This window comes from Chelmon rostratus, chromosome 18 (assembly GCF_017976325.1).
Source record: "Chelmon rostratus isolate fCheRos1 chromosome 18, fCheRos1.pri, whole genome shotgun sequence".
Lineage (NCBI taxonomy): Eukaryota > Metazoa > Chordata > Actinopteri > Chaetodontiformes > Chaetodontidae > Chelmon > Chelmon rostratus.
The window spans coordinates 21,685,867-21,710,618 of NC_055675.1; the positions used below are offsets into that span (position 1 = coordinate 21,685,867).

Here is a 24,752-nt window from a genome sequence, read left to right on the forward strand (position 1 = left end):
TTATAGTCATGAGGGTTCATCTACAGAGCTCATTTAAACTGGTGGAGTTCTGGCTATTTTAAGAAAATCCTTAATGTTCCTAAGCATTGAAACTCACAGATAGTCTAACAATAGATTTCTGTAATGATCTCAGCTTTGTTTCTGAGAAATCATGTTTGGTACAGCGTATGGCTTCATCATGGCAGCTGGGATCAAAACACTGCGTCTCGTCATTATTAGCAATTCTGTGATTGGGTGTTTCTTCAGGAAGACAAGTTTGAGAGCACTTCATCCACCAAGGCAATTCAGAAGTCCTTTACATAATGCTTTCAGAACTATACAATGGTAGAACAGCATTAAACATCAAAATGCAAATTAAAACATGTCAAAGAAATGAAGACAATAAAAACGGATGAAGATTAGGGGAACATGTGGGTGCAAGGAAATGATGAGTGTTTGTGGTTCAGTTTTGAACATGGATTTCAAGGTAGCCAAAACAGGGCAGGTGTGGAAAGTTTGTTCCAGGTCTCTTGTGTTTAGCAGCTAAATGCTGAATGAGCTGCCAGTCACTGACATTGTTTATGAGAAAATTATTTTACTCATAGAAACCTTGATGTCCAAAATCAGTGGGGGGCCCTGTTCAGCTCTATTAATATTATAGTTCATATTAAAACTTATATTTTTTGTTGGAGTGCTGCAGCAGTACGAATTCCTAAAATGAAATTCAGTCCACAGGCTGAGGTGTTCAGATGAGTGATTGTCCTAATGTCTGACTGTAGTTGGCCTCTGCCCGGTGAGGCAATTCTAAAAATGAAATGACTCATGATTGTGATCCGCTGCTCCCCTCTGTTCCCCTCTGCTCCTCTCAGAATGTAAAGCACTGCCGTTCTACCATCGTTAGTTTCAAATCTCGAGTCTGGCGAAGTAAGAAGATGTCTTATCTTTGAAGCAACTCGTCCTTGCAGGAGGACGATAAATGCTATTGTTAGTGTGGCTCCGTCTACGTCTTGGGCTTAAGCTATAGAGTCCAAGCATATAGCTGATGTTCTTCCTTCCAAACATTTACTGAAAACTTTCTTCTTCAAGGACTAAATGATAATAAAATACTTCAAACATGCTACACAAGCATGATAAGCACAGTAAGTGGAATGAGAACGGTGAGCATATTAAGCCTGGTCAAAGACGAGTGTGGTCTCAAGGCTCCATAGCTTCAACTAGATTATCTTACAAGCACAGGCAAGTGCGTTATACCTTTTAACCAATAAGAAGCCAGGGATGACTATGATCATTATTGGTCCTAATTAAGCATACTGCAATTAAACAATGGAATAGCGTATCCTACAACATTATTGACTGCTGTTTTTCAGTTGCATGGATGGACTGCATTTGTCCATGTTGTTAGCCTGGGTATGAGTCATTTGCTGGCTATGCTGTAGGTCACTGAAATGTTTTCAGCAGTGAATCTGTAAAACGTCTCCAAAGAAACACCTAATTGACTGAATTAATTAAATTTCACATTTGAAAATATCAGTAGAAATTAGGAGATGGTATTTAGTGGGAGTCGCTCAATTGTCATTAGAAATGTCATCAGAATATTGTGATTATACACGTCACAAAGACAGTTAAGTTCAGAGGCTGTGGACAGGAAGCGAGCCAGCCGTCGATCAATGTCTCGCTCAACGACAAGTCAAACAGCTTCTTACAGGTTTTGATTCAAGCCACAGAAATGTGATGTCCTGCAGGACTGAGGTTCTCCTGTGTTTTGTTTCTGCAGATCATGACTGTGGAAGACGGCTTCTGAAATTCTGTTTGCTATAAAGACTCTTCAGCTACGTGACCAGCGCCACACCGAGCTCTGACCAGGTAGGTCGCACTGTCACAACCAGATAAATAAGTCACACTGTTTGTTTAGTATAATTTACTGTACATTCATTGATGTGAAATCAGAACAATAAGAGGCCTTTAATGAACAAGCAGACAACAAAGGGGGAGCCGGTTGCAGCAGTGAAATTTACATCACTAGATTAAAACATGTTGTGAAATAAATATGGAATACGGTCGACACGTGACAAAATGCTTTTTAATAATGATGGAAGCTGGGAAAAGTTTCCCATATTTCACAAAAATAACAAGACATACCTCAAATGACCAAATAACGTCAGTTAGGTTAGCATAGTAAGATATTTCCCATTCATTCTAAACTATGAAACCATGCTAACAAAATCAACTAATTAATGCTTAATTTACAAAGGATTGGTAGTTAAGTTTAATACATTGCTCCTCTAACGCAGTTATTTTTGTCAGTCATGTTAAAGGTTGTGACGCTATGGTGACGTAGCGTTTTTAGCTTCTCTAACCTAAGACAAATTAAGTTTAAATGGTTCAATCAGACTTTGAAGATAGCTAGTCACATTTTTGCGTAAAGTCAAGAAATTCACAAAAAAATATGGAGTGAACATGGAAGAACTTGTGCAACATGTTGGTGCTAGCTTGTGGCATACACATTAGCCAGCAATTTGCTTTTTTGCTAATGTGATGCTACCTGTTGTTATGTTTCTAGCTGTCGGATTCTAAACAGTTGCTATGGTTGTAAATCTACTGCCGGAAGTGGTGGTTTGCTGCGTCTCTGCTAGGGTGTTAGCAGTGCTAGCATGTTTAGTGGTGGCTACTACTTCGCTTAGAGTCACAACACCACTTTGCAACCACCTGCTGTTCTAGGTGATTGCTAAGTGCTAGCTAGTTGGTGTTAGCTGTTATTCAGGAATGTAAAGGGTTTTCAGGGTTCAGGTTGTTGGGTTGAGGATTGCTGTTGAATTTCCAAGGTCAGTTGCAATGTATTTTCTTGGCGGTTGCTTTGTGGACAGGAAACACACTAAGATATGTGTCTAATTCTTCCTAACTTGCTAACTAACAGCATGTTCTCTTTCTGCTATCACAGTTTCAGTGCTGACTTGTGTTTTCCTCCTCAGATGGAGGTGAACGTCGTTAAAAAACGCCATCGCACACGGTCCAAAGGAGTCAGAGGTGCGAGTCTGTCTGCTTTCTATCCGCCTTGGTCAAGACCTTTGAATCACTGCCTTTTAGAAGAAACATGCTAACGAATGCAGCCTGGCTACAGTGTGCCAGCTAGCTAGTGACCGTAGCTAATCCGGCAGCAACTATTACAACCACTCATGTCCCAGCCAGCTATTTTTACTCATAATAGCTTAATGAATCTTTAGTCAAAAGCTTTTACTGCTTAAGGTAGAAACATGATTAACAGCCGAATCAGGATGTGGGAGGCACGTTAACATTGTAAGTAAGAAAACAAGAATATTTCTGATGCTTATATTTGACTGTAAAAATGGGAAATGTGACATATATGAAATATTTATGTATATCACATATGAAATATTTAAATAGATGTACACTGTGTAAAATGTTGTCTGTCGCAGTCTGTTTGTCTTGTGCTAGATACAAATCGATGAACACCTGACTGAACGTCATTAAATGTTAATCTGAAGCCCACATCCAGCAGATGTGTTAATTACTGTTGGTTGGCTGCGGATCGTTGAACTTATAACATTAATGGTTTTGTTCTGTTTCTGTCTGAAGCTGCCGTGGAAGCAGTAACACAGGAGTTATTCAGGTAGGTAAACCTCTGCTGGTTCATGCTGCAAAATACACTCATTCGTTTATTGTTGCATTAAGTCACCACATTGTATTCATTCAGAGAAAATGATATTGAGAGAGTTTTAATTATGAGTTACATGTCTCATAATTTTGGACTCACCACAGTTGGATGCAGGGGTTCGATGTGTGTGCACTGTGGACTCTGTTCAGGTTGTGGAACCAGCTCTTTACTCTTGCAGTTTAACCATCCATCCAGAGTCACCCGAGAATGAGCGTAAGAACTTGTCAAGAGCACAAAACCTTTTTCCTGACATAATGTTAAATGACGACGTTACACAGGCAGCTGCGGCACAGCGGGGGTGGTGTTGATAAGAGGTGGAGGAAGCATTCAGATCATGAAGGTAGCAATACTGCAATATGAAAAGACTCCAGGTCATGCATTGAAAATGTCAGCACAATGTGTTTAAAGTATCAAAAGCAAATTGGCTTCTAGGGGCCATTTGTCTGGATTATGAGTAATGTAAGTATCAAAACGCCATTACACCACTGGGCCAGAATGACATGTGCACGTTCGGACCGTGTGACTCTCCAGAAAAGGACTGCTTTGTATGAGCGAGCATAAGATGCAGCATGAGACTAATAGGTGGATTCGGTGTATTGGCAGAAGCTGTACCGGACGTTTAGGCCGAAGAGGGAGCTGGGCTTGAGGCAAAGTGAAAAGCTGATATGACACACAGTAGTGGGTCATCAGTGTGTTATGTGACGCTACAACTAACTTCACCAGCAATGCGTCACATTTTGATGACTTACTATATTTTGTGTCATGACTGGAGAAACACACCAGCAGCTACTGACAGTAAATGCTGAATATGACTGCTACCTGTGTGTGTGTGTGTGTGTGTGTGTGTGTGCAGGAAGGGTAGTTTCTGCTTCACTTAATCTCATTTAGTAAAACTGACAAATATTGGTGTGTGCAGCAGATTATGGTTGAACCCGGTTTGATCCAGGTCAACGCTTTACTGTAAACAACATGTCCTGTCTGCGCTGTGTGAGCCCTGAGCAGAGGAGCAGAAAACTCAGCATGATTCACCCAGAATTTAAATCTGATGGGTGCTGGTGAGGGCTGTGCACCCAGGGCCAGACGTGGTCAGAGAAGCTTTGAAGTTAGCGGTAATGCTAGAAATGACTCATACAGTAAATACTGTGAAATACCATAAGCGTGTCATGAGCAACCATTGAATATTTTTCATCAATTTTATTTTCTCCACCACAGTCACTGACTAATCTGCAAGGATAAACATATACAAATTAATTTGTCATAGTGGCGTGGCAGATTTGGGGAAGAAAGACATGTGGCTATGATATTAAAAGTCTTCCATGACTTGATTTTAATTGCTAAGTAAACACATCACATCTGTCAGCTCAGTGGGAATCTGATCTGCAGTTTCTGCAGCATCACAGCTCGGAATTTTAATTCCAACTCCAGTTTGCCTATAAGTGATTTTTGTCCTGCGAGCTGAGGGGGCTAAAGATGGAACGCGGCATCGCCAGAGAGAAACGAGTGGTTAGGGTGATTCCTTGTGTTTTTGGTCACCCGGCGCCAACATTTGGCCAAGACTTGGATATACTGTCATGACATTTTAGTCCAAACAAGTTTGTCTCAAACTCAATCATCTTCCTTACACAAACACAACCTTCTGCCAGTATGAGGGGATCTGTCTCTTATTGGCACTGAGTCAGAGTGTTGACGTCAATAAGTAATACTCTGCACCGACGTCAGAAAGGAAAATACTGGAGAAGAAGCTTCCTGAAGGAAGCATTCATTTGGAAACGGGAGAAGTTTCTCACCACAGAGGAAAAAGTATTTTGTTGTCTTAAGAAAAGGAGGATTTTAAGGCTCGATGCAGCAGCTCGTGAAGGTCGCACTGACGCGTTTTGGGAATTATATCATGATTGGAAAGTGTGTTTGACATTGTATCGGGGAATTGAAGACTGTACACATACACACATGCACACACACACGCGCAGACACACACACACAGAGGGATCAATAAGTCAACACTATCAGTCTCTGCTCCCACACTGATTGATGAGCCACCTCACCGTGAACAAATTGCCTTCTCTTCCTCCTCATTCCCTCTGCTCGGCCTCCTTCTCATCATGTTTTTTTCTCCTTCTCCTCTTCCTCATGTTCTTGTTCTCTTTCTGCTACATTTCGGTCCCTCGTCTTCTCCCACCTCATTCCCTCACCTTGCGTCTATTTCCCTCCTCCTTTCCTTCTTTGATCCCTCCTACCTACTCCCCCCATCCCCCCTCTGTATTCCTTGCTGTTATCTGCTTTTTCCTCACCCTCACCCTCTTCCTCCTTTACCTCCTTGCCTTACTCCTCTTTCTCATCATGCCTCCTCTTCTTCCTCCTCCTCTGCCTCCCTGCACTCGTGATGTCTCTATCTTCGTGCAGCACTCGTTTTAGCCTGCAGTTACAGAGTGGATAGATCAGGTGATGTTGGGTGGAGGGTGGGTGGAGCTCTGCAGTGTGGGGTCAGAGGCCGCGGGTGTGGACTCCCTGAAGCCAGGCGGGTGCGTTGGCTGGCGGTCTGCGTGTCTTCAGGGCAGAGAGGCCTGAAAGCTGCAGCAGAGTGACTCAGAGCTCCGGAGAAATCTGCTGCCGACTGCAGCCACGATACCAAAAAACACCCAGACAGAAGCACTTAAACCTGCTGCTGACGGTGGAAGCAGCCGAATGAAATGAGCTACAGTTCTCCAAATTAAGGCCAGATGAAAATAATGTGAAAAAAATCATCCTTAACCTTCAGGATTTGTGAATTTTTGGTATTTTCATCCACTTTGCTCACATTTCTTAGCTCTGTGCTCATCTAAACAGGCAAGCAGCAACCTCCAGGGCTGATAAGTGAAGCCAACTTGAAGGTGCCAAAAGCTGCAGCAAGTCGATCCCCATAGACCTCCATATGAAAATGTCCAATTTCATAGAAGAGATAAACATGTTTACAGCCTGCCACAAAAAACAGATTTGGTCTCTATAGCTAATTTCCCAGCTCATGACAACTTTACTGGGATTAATGTTTATATAACTCACTCTTTTAAATTATATTAAGGCTTAAAGTTGTGCAGAATTATGGGCATAGTTGCTTTGAGTGACAGCTACCTGCAAGGAACCAGGCCTGCCTCGGCTCCACCCACACTCCACCTCTTTGCCCATTTTTGGATTCGTTGGGAGTTTGGTGGTCAGACACTACCAAGATGGCGGCGGCTGGAGACACTGACACAGCTTCACATGGGCTCCTCAGAAACCTGTGGGTGACGTCCTGCCCGTGTTTTATACAGTCTATGATCTAAACCCTGGACTACAGAAAGCCCGGGCTGGTTTGACCTTCTTTCTAACAGTAAGCCGGTTCAGATTGAAATAATCAAGCGGCTGCACTGGTGGTGGTGTTGATTCAGGTGCTGTTGAGACAATAATTTATAATCCATGAAAGCCGGTTTGAGTCGTCGATTCATGGTTTTAAAGACTAAACACCGCACATTGCTTTATGATGCTATGAGACAGGATTTCACACCACAAGTTATCATGGCTGCAATCTTTTATCCTCTGTGTGAGGATCACAAATGAACACATAGAAATATGATGTTTATGTGACACAGTAATCTAGCAGGAATGTACGCCTGCATGTGTTTGATTGGCCAAGGTCGTATTGTGCACAGACGACCCTGCCCTCTGTGTTGCGTCAGCTAAAATTTAGCAAACAAGTCGGTATCTTGCTTGTTTGTGGCAGACAGTCGCTGAAGTCGGTTCGGATCCATAAGAGTTGTAACAGATTCCAACAGAGACATTCTCCATCGTCGATCCGTATGATCAGTATGTTCCCAAAGATCGTCACATTGCCAGTAAACCGCTAACCGTGCCACAGGTTCAGCCGCAGACCTCATGCTGCATCATTCACACAACACTGCTGCACAGTGTGTGTGCTGCTGCGTGTGTTCTGACCCTGTGTGTGTGTGTGTGTTTCCCCCTCAGCTGTCCCACCCCAGGCTGTGATGGCAGCGGTCATGTCAGCGGGAAGTACGCCAGACACCGCAGGTACGAACTGCACAACATGTTTTGTGCGCTGATAATGAAAGGTCTAGACTGTTCTTTGAGTCAGTGCTGAAGGACCTGTGAGACATACAGTAATTGTGTCACGTGATAGTTTCTTCTAATATTGCTGCTTTGAAATCTTTGAAAACACTGTTGGTCTAAGAAATTAGCTGTTTTTGTATGAAGGCTGAGAAGAGTTGCTGATGTCCGAGGATGCCCTAAACTTTATGTACAATGAGATATTGCGTTAAAAAGTATAACCCTCTCAGCCGTACCGACACTTTCTGTATAAAGAGTATATTAAGGTCACTCTTAATATTAAACCAGAATGGATGCATGTAAAGTGAAGAAGGCAACATTATTTTTTCTCACAGAAAGAAATTGTGAGGTAGAAAAACTATTGTCCAAAGTGTCTTTTGTGAAGTGTGTGAAAATCTGATCGGACAAGAATCAGTTTTCTGATTTCAGCCATCTCTCTGCAGCTTTTATTTGAAAGACTCCGGGAAGAAGGCTCTGTAAAAGAGGGCTTGGGAATACTTTTTTCTTCAAAATGTCGATTAAAATCTACCTGAATTAATTCAATGTCTAGCTGCGTTTCGCCAGCTTGTTAACTTGCCTGTTTCAAACATTTCTGCTTCATTCAGTGAGATATAATAGAGATGAAAAATGTGAAAGTTTCCACTGACTTTTGATTGTCCAAAGGCTGAATTGCATTTATCAGGGGGTTTGATGTGACATTGGGCAGCTGACCCTGCAGGCTGAGAATTCAGGAGTTTTAACAACCTGAAAAGGAGTTTTGGTCCTACAATAAGACCAAAATCGCACGTGGCCAGTATAAGGCCAGTTCTGATCTATAAGTTTTACTGTTTTGGGGGCACAAACATAAGAAATCAATGAAAATGATTACGTAGGTCATACATTTTACAGAAATTTTAATTATTTAAATATTCAGAATGAGAAATAAAATGTGGAAAAAAGTAGAAATAATCAGAAAATTGCACAGACTTTTCTTGGCGGATCGTACAAAAATTATTAGGGGCGTGGGTTTGGCTACGCTCCTGCCTGCAGGCTTCAAACATCTCACTTAGCAGCTCAGAAACCGAATCGCACCGACAATAAATGAGCTCACGTCACGGTTTCAAACCTCCTGGATTGGTAGCGTTTGCAGGTCGCAGCCTCCAGCTCAGTAAATCCAGCGCTCTGTCACAGGGCGGCAGATAGAAAACCAATCAGGCAGAGTGTGGAGCTGTGAAGTCCTCGGGTCACACCGACCGATGGCTGCCCGTCCTGCGGCTCGAGGGGTTGGACTGCTGGATAGTTTCTGCCTTAGATCTCTGACGCCTTTGGAAACGGTGAATTACCAACAAACGCAGGGGGCTGCTGCAAAAAGTGACGCTCTCTACGAGTCATTTCAGCTCGTGTCCAATGTTGAAATCTTCTGAAGTAAACCTGCAGGCAGAGTGAGATCTTAAGCTGGGAAAATATACATTTTAACAAGTGAGTTCATCAAGTAGTAATTATTATCTCATTTTTCCTAGAATGAGTGAAAACATGCCAATAGGATGTGATGCAAATATGTTTTTTTTCTTCTAACAATGTAAGGCTGCAGAAACATTCTTCTGCACAAATCCTGGTTGAAACATCATAAATTTTATAAAACCAGGTGAAATATACATCAAAGCCTGCACACTATAGCCGCAATGAAGAATAAGTGGACCACAGAGGTTTTCACTGAAATGCAAACATCATTCGAGGCCTGAATATGAGGCTGTGGAGGAGGAAATTGAAATATTTAATAAAAATGGGATTTAAGCATCCATTATGAAATCAAAGCACTCATTGAGAAATTTTGAGGTTATTTGGGACTGTCTCTGAGGTATTGTTTTTCAGTGTAGAGGCTGTTGTGTGTGTGTGGGAGGCTTGCATGTAGCGGTTGCACAGCTCAGGACAGCGGTGGTTTGACGCCTGAGGTAATAGAGAGATAATGAGAAGGGCAGGATGGCGAATCGCTGGCAGAGCAGACTGATGGTGCTGCGAAGGGCACGGAGACACTCAGTAAATTTCAGCATCAGGCACACAGAGGGTCCAAAACCAAAATAAGAGCCCTCATCATACCTTCTTATGAATACTCTGATGGCTGTTTTTAAAGGATCGAGGGAGACAAGGACAGATTTATAAACCCACTTACCTCTTCGTCTTTCACTTCACTGCTCTACTATTATTACAGGGGCTCAGGAATATTTTTATTATGATCTTGGTGCAGACCTCAGTGTTAGTTCGTGGTACTGAAGAGTTTATTTTTTTAATGGAAAAGCCTGGTCACGGCACCAGTTAAAACTGAAAAATCTCGCTGCCAAAGCAATTAATTTCAATGGAATCTCTGCAGTTCTCTCTGGAGGCAAAGTTTTCATGTTGAGTCCAACTTTGGTGAACGTTGACACTGGAATTTGTCCTCTGACCAAAAACAAGCCGTCCTGATAGTGCTGATATCTGAGGGAACGTAGAGCCTGAGAGGCCAAAGCAGAGGAAGCTAACATGGTTTACTAGCTGCGTGTCAGCACAGACTCTATTTGATCTCCTGTGTCGGAGTGTAAACTGCTGCACAACAGAGTTTTGGTTTCCAGCCAGTCGTGAGAGAGGAGTCTGTTAAATAAACTGTGTGAACTTATTGTCCCATTAGTAATTGAGCTAACGAGCATGCATCAGAGAGCTTTTTTCCCCCTCTTCAATAACTCTTACTGAATGGAATTATGTACAATCCTGAGAACAAAAAGCCAGTGTGAGTAAACAGCACAATACAAACAAAACAGAGGGAAGCTCAAATAGCTGTTGTGACAGACAGGCACAACCCTGTTTCCGGCTTGCTACTGTGTTAGCAGTTAGCTCGCCAGATACATTTCAAGTAGTCGCTATGACACAAAGCTTCCAGGGACAAACATTTCACAAGTACACGTGGATGAATTTCCCTGGGCCGAGTGTGGCGGAGCCTTTAATGTTTGAATGCAGATCTATGAATATGTGAGTGAACCGCTTCACATCAGTCCTGCTTGATGGAACCAAAACCCCAAAACATCTGGAACGTCAAATCCCCAATACCCAAAAACAGAAAATCACAAAATCTACAACCCCAAAAGGCAAAACACAACATTACAAAGCCAAACAATTCAAATTCCAAAAAAAAAAAAGAAAACCTAAAATTCAGTACCCCAAACCTCAAGGTACAAAAACCTCAAATCCAGAATCTAAATCCATGAAACCCAAACGTCCAGCTACTCCAAAAAATAGCTTAGCTTCAGTTCTTACGGCTTCTTATTTATAGTGATGGATCATAAATGGATCACAATCCTAAATTTCGCTACAAACAAACAACAAAAATAAACCAACAGAAGCTGGTGGCTGATTCGTGTTCGAGCGTTCAGCAGGAAGTGTTCACGTCAGAAGGCTTTGAATGCACAGTTTAAACTGAGCTGCAACCTGTTCTCTCTTTGAAGAGGACATTCTCACTATAAGGTCCGTGTGGTAGGTTTTCCAGAGCTCTCGATCACATTACATGATCTTCATGAGCAGAGGGAGGTGCCCAGTTGTCATAGAATTGTCGATGTTCAGATTTCCATTTTTTCTTCTTCTTGTACATGTTTGACTAAAAAGCTGAGGCTCAAAGTTCTTTCTCGACACGGGAAATAACAGCAACAATCTCACCGCAAGGCTGTCTTTCCCTTCATCATCTCTGATAAGTAGTCCTGCCGACAAACGACTGAAGAGAAAAAAGTGACAGAGAAGGAAAGACAGAGGTAGAGACACATGAAGCCAGACAGAGACCGAGAGAGAAAAGAGAGGGAGAGAAGTAGGTCGTCTGATGGTTCCCTCTCTGGGGAAAACAACGGCTGAATCACTTAATCAGTTAATCATCGGCTGATCACAGGAGTGTACAGTACACAAGCGTCTGATTTTACAAAGACACACAGCGAGGGAGAACACGCTATCTGCAAAATCATTCACTTTCCTTTTCATTCCTTCTATACGGTTCGGAAGTTTCCTGCGACTCTACCAAACTTTGATCAACCATATCTAACTTGCTTTATTTGACGTACGTGTCTTTCCCAGAGCCAAATATTAGGATGGAAATCAGCTTCATCTCAGTGTGTCCAGTACAGAGATGGTTTTTGGTCTAGCTTAGCACTGAGACTGGCAGTAGCAGGGAACTGGTGTGAGAAATATTAAAGTAAAAGTGACCACCTGTGAAAGGCAAATGCAGTGAACTGCATGACATAATGTGGGGCAAGGTTAAAAACCACTAGTCTTGAACTTGAACTGTCTGCCTGCTGTTTGATGCTGGGCAGGCAGTGTAGAGTGGAGGTATCCCTGCTGCCTGGTGACACTGAACTAAAATAGTTGTGAGCTGTGAGACAGAAACAATGATCTGAAAGATGCTAAAATGCTCTGTAGGATCAGTGGAAACTGCATATTTGAGGCATAATTCAATGAATTTGTCACTATGAGTGACCCCTTTCCCATAACACGTACTGTTCAGTAGTTATTTGAGCCACAGTTCATAGAAAATATTGATAAATGCAGATTTAACTTGTATATCTTGAGATTCATTCCTGGCTGATTTGTAGCATTAGTATTTACTGTAGTATGGAATTGGAACACAGTATGTGAATCCCTTGTGTGTAGGCATGCAGTTTGAATCCCATGCATGAAACATGGAGTCTGCCTGTTTTTTCATGCGATTTATTGAGAATAAGAAATTTACAAAATGTGGCCTGTATTTGCCTGTTATCCTTTAACCTAATCTTATTCCAGCTACCCAGCCTCCACAACATTTCTCCACAGCTCCTCATCACCCTGCTGGGACCTATAACTTCCTGACGCCGAGACACAGTTAGTGTTGTTCATGGTACTGAATGAGTTGGGGGTGGGGGTGGGGGTGGGGGTGTAGTCAGGTTCAAAGTCACTGCCTCTTTCTCCCCCCCCCCCTGTTTCTTTCTTCCTCCCCTGCCTTTCTTTGTCTCTCTCTCACTCTTCCTCTCCCTCCCTCTCTCTATCTCTCTGGAGGATGTCACCATGGCGACAGCACTGTGCGGATGCTGCAGTATGAGGACCAGGAGGGATGCAGCCTGTCTCCCATGGCAACCGCTAGTATAGGATGTGAACATTGTGTCGCCCACATTACCCCCCCCCCCTTGCCTCACTGCCACCACCCAGTCTCTTATATATTCCCCTCTAACTCCCCCCATCTGTTGGTGCCAAAGCGTTGCCACGGCGATGAGTGTTGGCATGTGGCATTGCCTGTGGCAATGTTCCCACCTAACCACACATACCTAGATGTAATTATCACGCTGCAGCTGATATTTCTGTCACCTGCATCACTCACTGACACCAAGTACTAATATATTTTTTTAAACTTGATGATATTGAAGTCACAATTTTGCAGCTTTAAAAATCTAAATCTAAAATGTTGCAGAGATATCTACTGAAGTTAGCCCGCTTTCCAGCCAGCCCATAATACCACTTTGTACCTAAAGAGGCGATAGACCATCTCAGCTGGGAGATGTATACGTTTGCAATGTTTTACAAGCTCTTTTAGTTTTTTTAGTCAAATAAATAAACAAAAAAACCCCTCAAAATGTCAAGAAAGGAAATATTCTTACACCAGTCTTTTACCGAATAAGTCGAGCTTAACTGCTGCCTTAAAAAGGTGGTTAGTGGTTACTCTGGTGATATGCTGCTCCCTCTTTGTTTAGAACAACCTTCGATTGGTGGCCAGTTCTTACATATTGCACCTTTTATTAACGAGGAGGTGGATGGTTGATTAGATATCGTTAAACAAATTTTACATTTATGTCTGACTCCAGTGGTTGATAATGCATAAGTTGCAAAAAAATACCTGTTTCTGATTAGTTGACAGGTGGGGGCCTCAAACTGAACTGCAGGTAACGTAGCAACAGTACAGATGCTTCAGGCTCTGACAGCAGTGAAATGACTGGCGAAACTGATCTGACCATGGATAACTGACTACAAGCACACTTTGAAACATACAGGTGGATTTCAACACAGCCATGTTTGTTGCTATGGTAAAGTGACATGGTATGACAGACAATAATGGACTCCCAGGTTTCCACATAAAGATAATAACAGCTTCCAGATGTCCAATTAGTGAAAGGAATGGATTTCCAGATTTCCAAGTAGATACAAAAAAATGCACTCCAGGGGTCCCCATAGAGAAAATAGTGGACTCCAGGTAAGCATAGAAAAAAGTATGAGATTCCAGGTGTCTTTGTATGACAAAAATGGACTCCAGGTGTCCACATAGAGGCTAAAACTGAGTCTAGATGTCCTCATAGAGACAGAAATGGACTCTGGTTGTCCATGTAGAGACCATGTTAAACCATGTAGAGACAACAATGGACTCCAGGTGCCCACACAAAGACAATGATCTAGTGCTAGGTGGTCATTAAGAGTCCATGTCCATGTAAAGAATGTCAGATGTCCATAAGGAGAAAACAATAAACTACAGGTGTCGATTTAGAGATAATAATGGCCTTCAGGTGTCCTCAGAGGGACGATAGGGGCTTACAGTTGTCCACACTCTCTCTCAGGAAATTATGTCCTCTGTGGCAGCAAACATGACACCAGCCATGGAAAACTCATGTAAGTTAAAGTGGGCTAACTAGCACTTTTAGAGCTGACAAATGCTAAAAGACACACTATAATCAGACTTTAACTTGCTAGCTTACCAACAATAAGGCTATATTAATATATTATATATATTAATATAATATATTAATAATATTAATAATAAAAAAGTTTTAATTTATTTCTATAACACTTATCAAAACCAGCATTACAAAGTGCTTTACACATAAAACACACCTATAATTACAGAGTAATGTATGAATAAACAGGCAGGTACAGCATTAGGAATAAAAGAGGAATAAAACTTAACAATGGATGATTAAAAACCATGAATAAAACACCAAGGACAACATGTAAAAAAAAAATGTGTACCCTTACCATTCGATAACAGTAAGTCTTCAAAAATTATATAGATACTGATGAATCAAGCCAGAGTTCCTCAGGCATGTCGCTCCACAGCCAAGGAACCCTACCAGCAAACGTTAAGTCCTAGAGCTTGAGCTGGGAACACGCAGCAGGTTCCTGCTTGAGGATCTCAGGCTGCACACCAGTTGGTAAAAGGACATCAGTTCAGATATATATTCTGGACATTCTGGGGCCAGGCCATGAAGGGCTTTAACAAAAAAACAAATGGGCAGCCAGCGTAAGGACATTAAAATTAGAGTAATGTGTTCTCTTTGATTGTTTTTTGTTTAGAGTCTTGCTGTCACACCGCTGCACAATTTGAGTCTATTAATTGATTTCTACTCATTAAAAGACCATTAGTTCAACCGCGAGGAAAAAAAAAACATGAATGATAGTTTGAATGTCATTAACATTCAGGATCGGCCGTATCATAGTAATATTCCTCAGATGGCAGTAACATGAGTGGATGACCTTGTCAGCGCACCGAGGTTCCTGACATTTCGTTTGACATTAATTGATAGGGGACCAAAGACTGAGTGAGGACTGGATACTAGGATGCAGATTGCCACGACCATTGATGATAATCTCTGCTTTATCAGAGCTTAATTTAAGAAAAAAAATGTAATATCTTCTGGACTCTTTCTAAGACAGGAGAGGTTTGAAGTCTTGGTTGGCTTTACTGGGAGATACAACTGCGTGTCATCAGCATAGCAGTGGAATTAATTTTTTGTCTATATATAACATGGCCAAGTGGGAGTATATATATATATAGAGAGAGAGAGAGAACAAAATTGGTCCCAGTATTGACTCTGAGGGACTCACAAGTCAAGAACAAAACCCCTTCAGAGCCTTCTCAGATATACCAACCCAGTGCTGCAGCCTCTCAGTCAGAACTGTGCAATCAACAGCGCTACAAGGATGGAACATTCACCATCATCAGCCGTTCTTAAAAGATACTTTTTCACCCTAATATTTATGGTCTGGGTACTGTGATGCTGTCTAATTCCTGACTGAAATTGTGCATAAATATGTTGTCTCAGCGCTTCGAGGGGTTGTTTGGAGACTGCCTTCTCATAGAGTTTTGCAATAAAAGGCTAATTTGAAATTGGTCTGTAATTGCTGCATTCTGATGGATCGAGGCCAGATTTTTTGGTTGCACACGGGAAGTCTTCAAATATTCTGGGATGTGGCCAGAGGATAAAGAACTGTTAATTATTGAGAGCAACCAAGGGGAAGTCACAACCATTACTTCACAGAGAAATTTAGGAGGCATTATATCTGCAGGGCTTGAGGAGCATTCGAGGTGCGCCACAGTGATCAAAAGCTCATTTATGGAGACAGACATAAAACTTGATAAAGTAGCACGGTTGGGGCAGAGGGCATCAATAAAAGAATCAGGGGCCACCATTTCTGATTGTATCTCGCTGATTTTATCACAAAAAAAGGTAAAAAAATGAAGACATTCCTCTCTGGATGACTTACACTGATTAAAATGTACAGGATTTAAAAGACAGTCGACAGTGTTAAAAAGAGCTCTGGGGCTTATCGGCATGAATCACAACAGAAATAATTGGCCCTCACATTCTTAATCTGTTCATAATACAGCATTCTGTGCAGAAACTGGTGTTGTCACTCCTTCCTTCATTCAAAAAGAATATCTGATGCTGGGAATAGTAAATGAGTAGCCCCCAAATTTAACACATTCATCAAAATACATTTTCAGACAAATATTTCTGTATCTGGGCCACGACTGTACTTGTGTTCAATCTGATGCTCGTCATAATCAGTTGAGGTTAACATCTTCGATCGAATCAATACACGATCTAATCAGGCACGTTGCATCATATCAGACTGCAGCAGATCAGTTTAGTGAGAGGAGAAAATGTAATGTGTGAACCCACCCCCCTCTCTCTCCCTCCACATAATTACCATGCATAGTCTCTCGCCCTTGTCTGCAGCATTCCCTCGTTTCTGATCTGCTTTAATTACCACCGGAATTTTAATTGGCGGGAGACAGCAAGGTGGCTGAGGTCACACACACACACACACACACGCATATGTGCGCATGCACATGCACACACACACACACACACACACACAAAAACAGGCAAGCTGACAGCTTATAGGTAAAAGATGGAGGGATTCTTAGAAGAGAAGTGGAGTGTGTGAATGTGTGTGTGTGTGTGTGTGTGTTATGCTGTGTACGCTGCAGTGCTATATGGTAAATGAAATTGATTTAAATCACAGTCTATCTGCTTTCTGTCTCTAATCAATTTCAAACTCTGCATTGGCTTTTCTGACATATCTCATGTCGCCATCTCTTGAACAGATTCATGTCATTGATTACATTATATGAAACTGAATCTATGCCTTTTTATGAAGAAACAGAAGCATCTTAATATAGAATATACATGAAGGCAATGATGAGTAAGATGAGAAATGATAATGGATAAAGTCTTTTTCTGAAGCAATGATATTCTCAGATATTTCTTTACAAATGTGATGCCAATACGAATGCCTTTAGGATTGATTGTTTTGTTTATTAATTACAGGGAATTAATTATTTTAACCTATTAGTCTGTGTATTATTTAATTTAGCACACAGTCTTTTGGGTTCAGCTGAATTTCTGTAAACCATGTTTCCTCAAGCTGGGAGATCTCTTCCATTACTGTTGTGAAACTGAAATGATTAATTTTAAAAATCAGAACAGTGACACTCCACAGTAGTCCGTCTTGTGGAGTTCCACAGGGGTCAATCATAGCTTATTTTCAGTCTACTTGGGTCAGGTTTTTTGGAAACACAGCATCCATTTCAACAAATATGCCGATGATGCTCAAGTATGTTCCACTCTATAAGTCCTGCTATGATGGTGACTGGTCATGTATTTTAGCCTGTTTATCAGATTGAATGTATTGGACATGACAGAAATTCATACAGCAAGATTATTCAAAGCTTGAAATGCTTTTATTTGGCTTTCAAAACCAAGATGAATATCAAAAACCACACAATACTTTCTTATCATCACGGCTGGACTTTCTGTATTCTGGGAACGACTTCGATGGTCCACTGATTTGTCCTGTAATGCCATCATCAGATCAACATGTCAGTTTCTTTAACACTTCAAGCAACAGCTTATAATAGTCTTAGCTGTAGTTTGGGTTTACTGCTAATTAGCTCACATTAGCATGGTAGCATGCTAAAGTATAATAGTGAATATGATAAGCGTTATACCTGCTAAACGTCAGCATGTTGCCATTGTCTGTGGGAGAATATTAGCATTCTGTCGATGTCATGATGTTGATGCTGATGCTAATGTTAGCATTTAGCTCAAAGCGCTGTGGCTAAGTAATACCTCACATAGCCTGTTTACTGTAACTTTTCTTTTCATCTTTTCTTGCTGTCCTGTGCCCTGCACTTTATTTTTTAAGTGTCAAGTTAATTATTATCGTTATTAGAGACATAACAGCACTCAAAGAAAGGTTGTTTTTTTTGTATTTGCCCGTTGTGGTGGTTGCTGGTTGCACGTTTCACCCGATCTCTTGCCCTCTTTTAGCAAACTGGGACTTTCTGGCTCCAGTAAACATGAAAATATGAAAGAGTTCATTGCACTTAAACTGCCCTCAGTATAGTTCAGTCTTTAAATTTTATACAAATAGCTGACTGTCTTGATAATTCCTATGGAGGCAGTTCAGTAGCAGTATGACATTGATTGAAAGTCGTTGTTAAATGGTCAAAATGTTTTTTTCTTACAGGTTCGTCAGACAAACACGCAGCAGTTTCAGTCAGAAAAGCAGTGTCACCTCCTCCAACTCGCCCTCCAAACACAAAATAAGCTCTTTCATATGGAAATGCGCTAATTGATTTCTTAAAATCCACATTAAGGCCGTGTATAATTGTGCTTGCTGTTTTGGAGCAATTAAAGCAGAATTTTCCCAACAGTTAATGACTATAATGGGATTTGCGTAATTGAGGCCCTGGTTGAATAAGCTTTGGTTTTTTTAGAGGCTGATTCTCCTCCACACTGAGGACGAGTGGAAATCCACTGCAGTGCCTGAACACATGGACCACAGCAGAGGGAGTCACAGCACTTTGACCTTTGACCTTGACCCACAAAGCCACTCCCTCTGATGACCCTCCTGTACTAAGACAATCAGGCACTACACAGAAGAAAAGACATTTTTCTTTTGAGAAAAGAAAATCACAGATAAAAATAGGAGAGCTGTTTCAGCCAATCACAACAAATGATGATAGTATCATGATCAAAAACCATGAAAAGAAGATGATTCTGAATAGTAGTTTGACAGTGGATCGGGGCTGATCTATCCATTGTCCACAGGAAAAAGGAATGGCTGAAATCAGAGTGGCTTTCTTAAATGCAAACTTGTATCTGCAGGTTACAGGATTCAGAGTGTGTCACCATCATGTGATCCTGTCATGCTGCAAAAGATGTTAATACTTATAAAAATCTTGACCATGTATTCATGACGCACTCGAGCTAAAATGACCCTCAGACTTCAGGCCAGAAATTGGTTAGATAACATTTCATATTGAATAATCACTACTTAACAATTCTACTTGCTTTATTTTTGCAGCTTTTTGTGTTTTTTTCCAATGTGACATTGGCAATATTGCTCCAAAGTGTGACAGCTGTCAGTGCATCACTTCCTGTTAGCACAAAACAGTCATTTCCTCTTGTATGAGCTGCCAAAATAGTGCACTGCCAACATGAGCAGAATTAGCATAGCATAGTGTATATAGCAGGATGTAATGATTATAAGAAGACAATGTAGGTTACGTTTTGACCACAACGGGCTTCCATCAAGCAGATTCGGAGCTCAACCTTCATCCATTCAGTGGTGATCTTCATAGTCATCACGTCATACTTCTGAAGGGCCAAAGATAATATATGACCAATCAGGTGGGGTTGTTTATGGCTCTGTTGGCACTCTCGGCTGTGTTCTGGCTCCGTAGGATCAAATGTGATCTTGCCCTTATGTGCTGCCAGATTGGCTCGGTTTTCAGACTTATTTGACCTGAAAATTGGCTCCAGGTAGCGGCAGAAGAGCGAGCTTTGTCGAAGTTGAGGATAAAATTGCGGCGAAAGATCAAATAGTAAATATGAGAACAAAGATGGCCACTGATCATGTATGTGCCCTCTGTCTCGCTTCAGCATCTACGGCTGCCCGCTGGCCAAGAAGAGGAAGGCTCTGGAAAAACAGCCACTGGAGCCAGCTGCCAAGAGGAGGCCTTTCCTCACCTCCTGCCCAGGGGAGGTGGAGGAGGAGGAGGACGCCTGCGCCTACGTCAGCTACGAGAATGAAGCCATGGAGGTGGGGGAGGAAGGGAAGGAGCAAGGGGAAGTAGTGGAGGACGATGAGGAGGAAGAGGAAGGGGAGAGAGAAGGAGATGAGGACGGTGAAGTGGAGGACGAGTTCTCAGAGGACAACGAGGAGCAGGGAGAGGAGGAGGAGGAGGAGGAAGATGAAGAAGAGGAGGAGGTAGAGGTGGAGAGAGCGGATGCGACAATGGGAGGAGAGCAAGCGGAGGAGGAGGGGATGTACGAGGAGGAGGAAGAAGTGGAGGACGGTGACGATGAGGAGGAGCAGGAGGAGGAGGAGGGAGAGGAAGATGAACAAGAGGAGGAGGAGGAGGAAGAGGAGGAGCAGAATGGTCAGCATGGTGAGTCTGCTGAGTCTCTGTTTCGGCTTTTCCTGCTCATTTCCTGCATTTTGTCAGTTTCCTGTCTTTGTGTGTCAGGTAGCTTCCAAAATGACCCATGTGACCCACAAATAAGGCCTGGTTACGCTTAGACCAGGTTCCCAAAGTCTTTTTAACCATACCGCCTTTCACGATATCACATGACCACTCTCAGGTTTGTTTAGTGTATATTAGATTAAAAACTGTGATGCAGGATTACATTCATGGCTTGTTTCCTGTGAATCCCTTAAGTGTCGGTGGGTAATTTCAATTCAGCATGGGAGTGGCGGACTCCGCCACAAACAATTTTTAAAAAAGTATGCAGGCGTAGTCACAGAATGTAAATACTGCACATTTAATGGCTATTGCTGAAAAAGTGCCAAAGATTAATAGTAATAAAAATAAGGCTTGGTGTTGTGGAAATCTTCAGGATTATACCTTTATGAAACCATCGTTTCTGTTAAACACATGATCGTCGTCTCCACTGTCAACATCTGACGCTTCTCCTCCACTAGAGGTTTTGCTACTCCGTCTCACAGCTTCCTCCTTTGCTTCTGAGGGACAGCGTTGCGGGTGCCGGCAACCAAATATTCATACAAAGACTCCAGAATTATTATATTCCAGGGTTAGCTACTGTAAAGCCAGTTCCAGGATGCAGTGCACCCAGAAATGAGTTTGCAAAGTATGTAAATTTGTGGGTCTTTTTCATGGGTTGGTGCAGTGGCGTTGCAGCAAAGAAAGAAGGTCGGTCGCCTGGCTGGGTGTTTGCGTGGGTTTCCCTGCTGTTTCCTCCCACAGTCCAGATGCATTCAGCTGAGGTTAATTGGCTGAGTGACTCTAAATTGTGCAGAGCAGGTGTGAATAGTTATTTGTCAATACGTATCAGTCCTGTATCCATCCAGCTGGCCTTTGGCGCAGTTGGCAAGAACACACAATGCATCACAGTACAACCATGAGTTCTCCACGTTGACTCCGACAGGGTAACCAAAGGAAACGGTTTGACACGTAAACCAGCTGTGGTGTACAGTCACAAAGAGGTCTGAACAGGTCTCAAATGGTACCACTGGCTATCTCACCACATCTCAGCAGAGATGTGAGTTCATCATTTATGACAGATCCAGGGTCAGTTGTCTGTAATGCATAATTGACACAGTTAAATTACAATGAATAATCAGGCTTGATCCAAATCAGCTCGATGCCGTTTCACTATCAAGGAAATAACTGAAACAATGACATGTAAAACGGATTCATCATCATTTGGTGGATTTGCATTAACATTTACGCTGAAAAGGGCTAAAAGTGACCTCGTGTGGCCGTGTGAATAATGACTGCAATTACTGTATTCTTACGATAATTACAGTCATTATTAAAGAGGTCAGTTTTCTGGAAAATGTCAGCGTAGGTGGTAGGTCATTTTTTGAGCCAATGAGGTTTGAGAAGATGATGTGTTTTTGGGAGGACAGTCTTTCAGTCTTGTGTTCTAGATGCCAGATAGCTTCAGAATTGCGGCTCGGTCTGCAGGGGTCCCATCATGTCTTCCCTATCAGGTAGACGCATGCGTGAAAGCCCGAAGGTGATGACTTTAACAGATGGATGAACCCAGCACTGTTACAGGTTCCATTGCCCTGGGTCAAACTGGTGTCCACTGTTGGTTTGCATTGCGGTTGGAGAGGAGAAGGATGAGAGCCGCTGAGCCGAGTCTCTGGTAGACCAGATGCTCGGCGCTCTCCCACCCGCCACGTTTCCCTCGATTCACCCCCAACACCCCCGTGTCCCCAATCGCTTCTGACAGCGCTTCACGAATAATCGGGAGAGGAGCTCTGCTGAGTTATTAACTCCCACCCTCCCCTCCCCTCCCCGTTCGCCTCCTCGTCTCGGCGGACGTGTCACATGCGCTCTGCCTCAGCTTCTCCTCCTGAGAATATTTATGGCTCCCGAATCGGAGCACCTCACACGCCTCCCTTTTCAATTTCTCTGCTCTCATTCGCCGTCTCTGTCCCCAAAATCAACAGCGAGGCTTAGCGGGGAGAGTAGCGCTGCTCTGCACAGCTCTGGGTTGTGTGTTTTTTGTGAGTAAACAGTGGATCATAATTGGGAGGGATGCAGCTAATGTATTCAGGAATATATGAGAAGAATCTGGGTTCGTCAGCATTGCTGAGTTTATTAGAAACTGTATGAGCCTCATTTCCTTTTCATCTGCAGGATTGTTATTGTATAAATGAGAAGATAGTTGTATTATCTACAAAATGAATCAATTTACTCTTTTTGACCAATTACCTGCTGTTTATGTTGTTTATAAAGCAAAATACTGAATGAGACTGCAGATTCGTTAAACTGGCTGTGATGGGTTTTGTGGTTAGATGCCCAGACTCTGTAAAGCCTGAGAGGTTTGTTTTTTTTCTCTTTCCTGACAGTAGAGAACCACTACAAATCCAGTGGACAATCAAAGGTCATCCCAATTCTGAAGGACGACAACAACAACAACAGCTGCGCCATCGGCGCCAGTAACGGCACCGGAGAGGAGTACGAGAACTACGACGAGCTGGTCGCCAAGTCGCTGCTCAACCTGGGCAAGATCGCAGAAGACGCCGCCTACCAGGCCATGACCGAGTCTGAGATGAACAGCAACTCTTCCAACAGCGCCGGGGAGGACGACGAAGATGATGAGGATGACGGCAGCGATCAGGGGGACCGGAAGGGCGAGCTGAGCGTGGACCTGGACAGCGATGTAGTCAGAGAGACGGTAGATTCCCTGAAGCTCCTGGCGCAGGGCCACGGCGCCATGCTGCCCGAGGACGGATACCCAGAAGGTTCCATGGTGGACGATGGCGGCCATGCTAACGGGCGGCCCGGGGTCGGGCTCCGTGTTCAGGAGGATGAGAGCGAGGAGGAGGTGTGTCTCAGCAGTCTGGAGTGTCTGAGGAACCAGTGCTTCGATCTGGCTCGCAAACTGAGCGAGACGCAGACGTCCGATCGCCCCGCCCTCCACCACCAACTCCAGATCCCGGCAGACCAGCAGATGGTGCAGAGCAGGTACTTAACCTCTAAAACCTCTCTGTTTATTCCACATAGTCATTTATATTCACATTGTAATGTCCCACATTAGCATTTCTACTGTGATGTGGAGGGAAATCTGGGTTGTTTTTATGTCAGAAAACAGTTAGAGGGCGCTGTTCCTCCACAGCAGGAGTCTTCAAACTGTGAGGCACGCCTCCGCGGGGGTAACGGGAGAGTTGAAGGGAGGTGTGGAGGGAGAGACATGAGGCAAAGAGACGAAGAAGCGAAAGGAACAGATGCGTAAAGTCATGTTTGTTGCAGTAATCTGCCTGATTTGACCCTCTTGTCAACACACACACGGCTCATGGAGACAGTTAAAACACTTTGTGCCTGAATGACGCAGTTCGTGTCGAATAAAGTAAAATAAAGGAAGTGGTGATAAACATCCGGGGTTAGCAGACACAGGAAAAAGACACTTCTTATAACAGAACTTGCCTGAGAATCATCACATTTTTAAGTTTTCTTCGGTGTCAGACTAATCCAGTGACCTGTATATCCAACAGTGTATTGCAAACATCCTCCAAATGATGGGAAAAATGAGAGTATGATGGGGGGGGGGGGGTCTCTCAAGTCTGTCTTGAGGGGATGCACAAAAGCAGAAAATGTATTTAAAAAAACATTTGCTTGTTTTAAGGCAGTATAAAACAATTAGCTTAATGCATCTAGTATTAATTAAAATGGCAAACAAATCACTTGTGAGCGTGTGCTGTGCGTCGCCCTGCGAGTCCAGGACGTAGCCGACACACTCGGTAAACAGCAGCCTGGTTCATTCACAGGCGATGACAGGACTTTTGTTTCTGTTGCCTTTGAAAAAATGTTACCAGCATGTCATTTCTGTTCAAATACCATCTGTTTGTGTTAGTGAGACACACGTTTGTAACAGTGAAACACTGTTGGCTGAAGCAGTTTGGATTGAAGGGGCTCCCGTGTCATTGAAATTTAATAGATTTTTATTCATCAGGTAGGTTTATTAGACCGTGTGCTGCCTCAGAGCGAGGCACAGTAACGCTGCCTCTCTCTTCATGTGGGGACGTATTAAATGTTAGAAGGTCATATTTGGGATTCATATAATCTCCACAGTTATCAATAGTAGTTTGTGATTTGATGTAAGAGTCTTGATGTAAATTATAAAACTGAAAGTTTAAAACGAGCTTTTGTGTATCACAGACTGACATTAACGGCTGAACTGACTGCACCAAACTTCTCCCTGTTAGAGACTGAGTGGAGCAGGACCTCTAAACACTGCCTGGTGATTTCTCCAGGCTC

At 42.8% G+C, this 24,752-nt stretch overlaps 1 protein-coding gene across 1 annotated transcript in view; it reads left to right on the top strand.

The window, feature by feature from the left end:
* Positions 1 to 2,948: 2,948 nt before the first annotated feature.
* The window catches only part of myt1la (myelin transcription factor 1-like, a), a 49,618-nt gene continuing 27,814 nt past the window's right edge, over positions 2,949 to 24,752 (top strand). Inside the window, exons 1-8 of the mRNA XM_041958727.1 lie at positions 2,949 to 3,003; positions 3,574 to 3,607; positions 7,628 to 7,690; positions 19,903 to 20,005; positions 20,081 to 20,236; positions 20,303 to 20,402; positions 22,847 to 23,404; positions 24,069 to 24,112. Of these exons, the coding sequence (XP_041814661.1) occupies positions 2,949 to 3,003; positions 3,574 to 3,607; positions 7,628 to 7,690; positions 19,903 to 20,005; positions 20,081 to 20,236; positions 20,303 to 20,402; positions 22,847 to 23,404; positions 24,069 to 24,112 (1,113 nt within the window). The remainder of the gene's footprint in view (positions 3,004 to 3,573; positions 3,608 to 7,627; positions 7,691 to 19,902; positions 20,006 to 20,080; positions 20,237 to 20,302; positions 20,403 to 22,846; positions 23,405 to 24,068; positions 24,113 to 24,752) is intronic.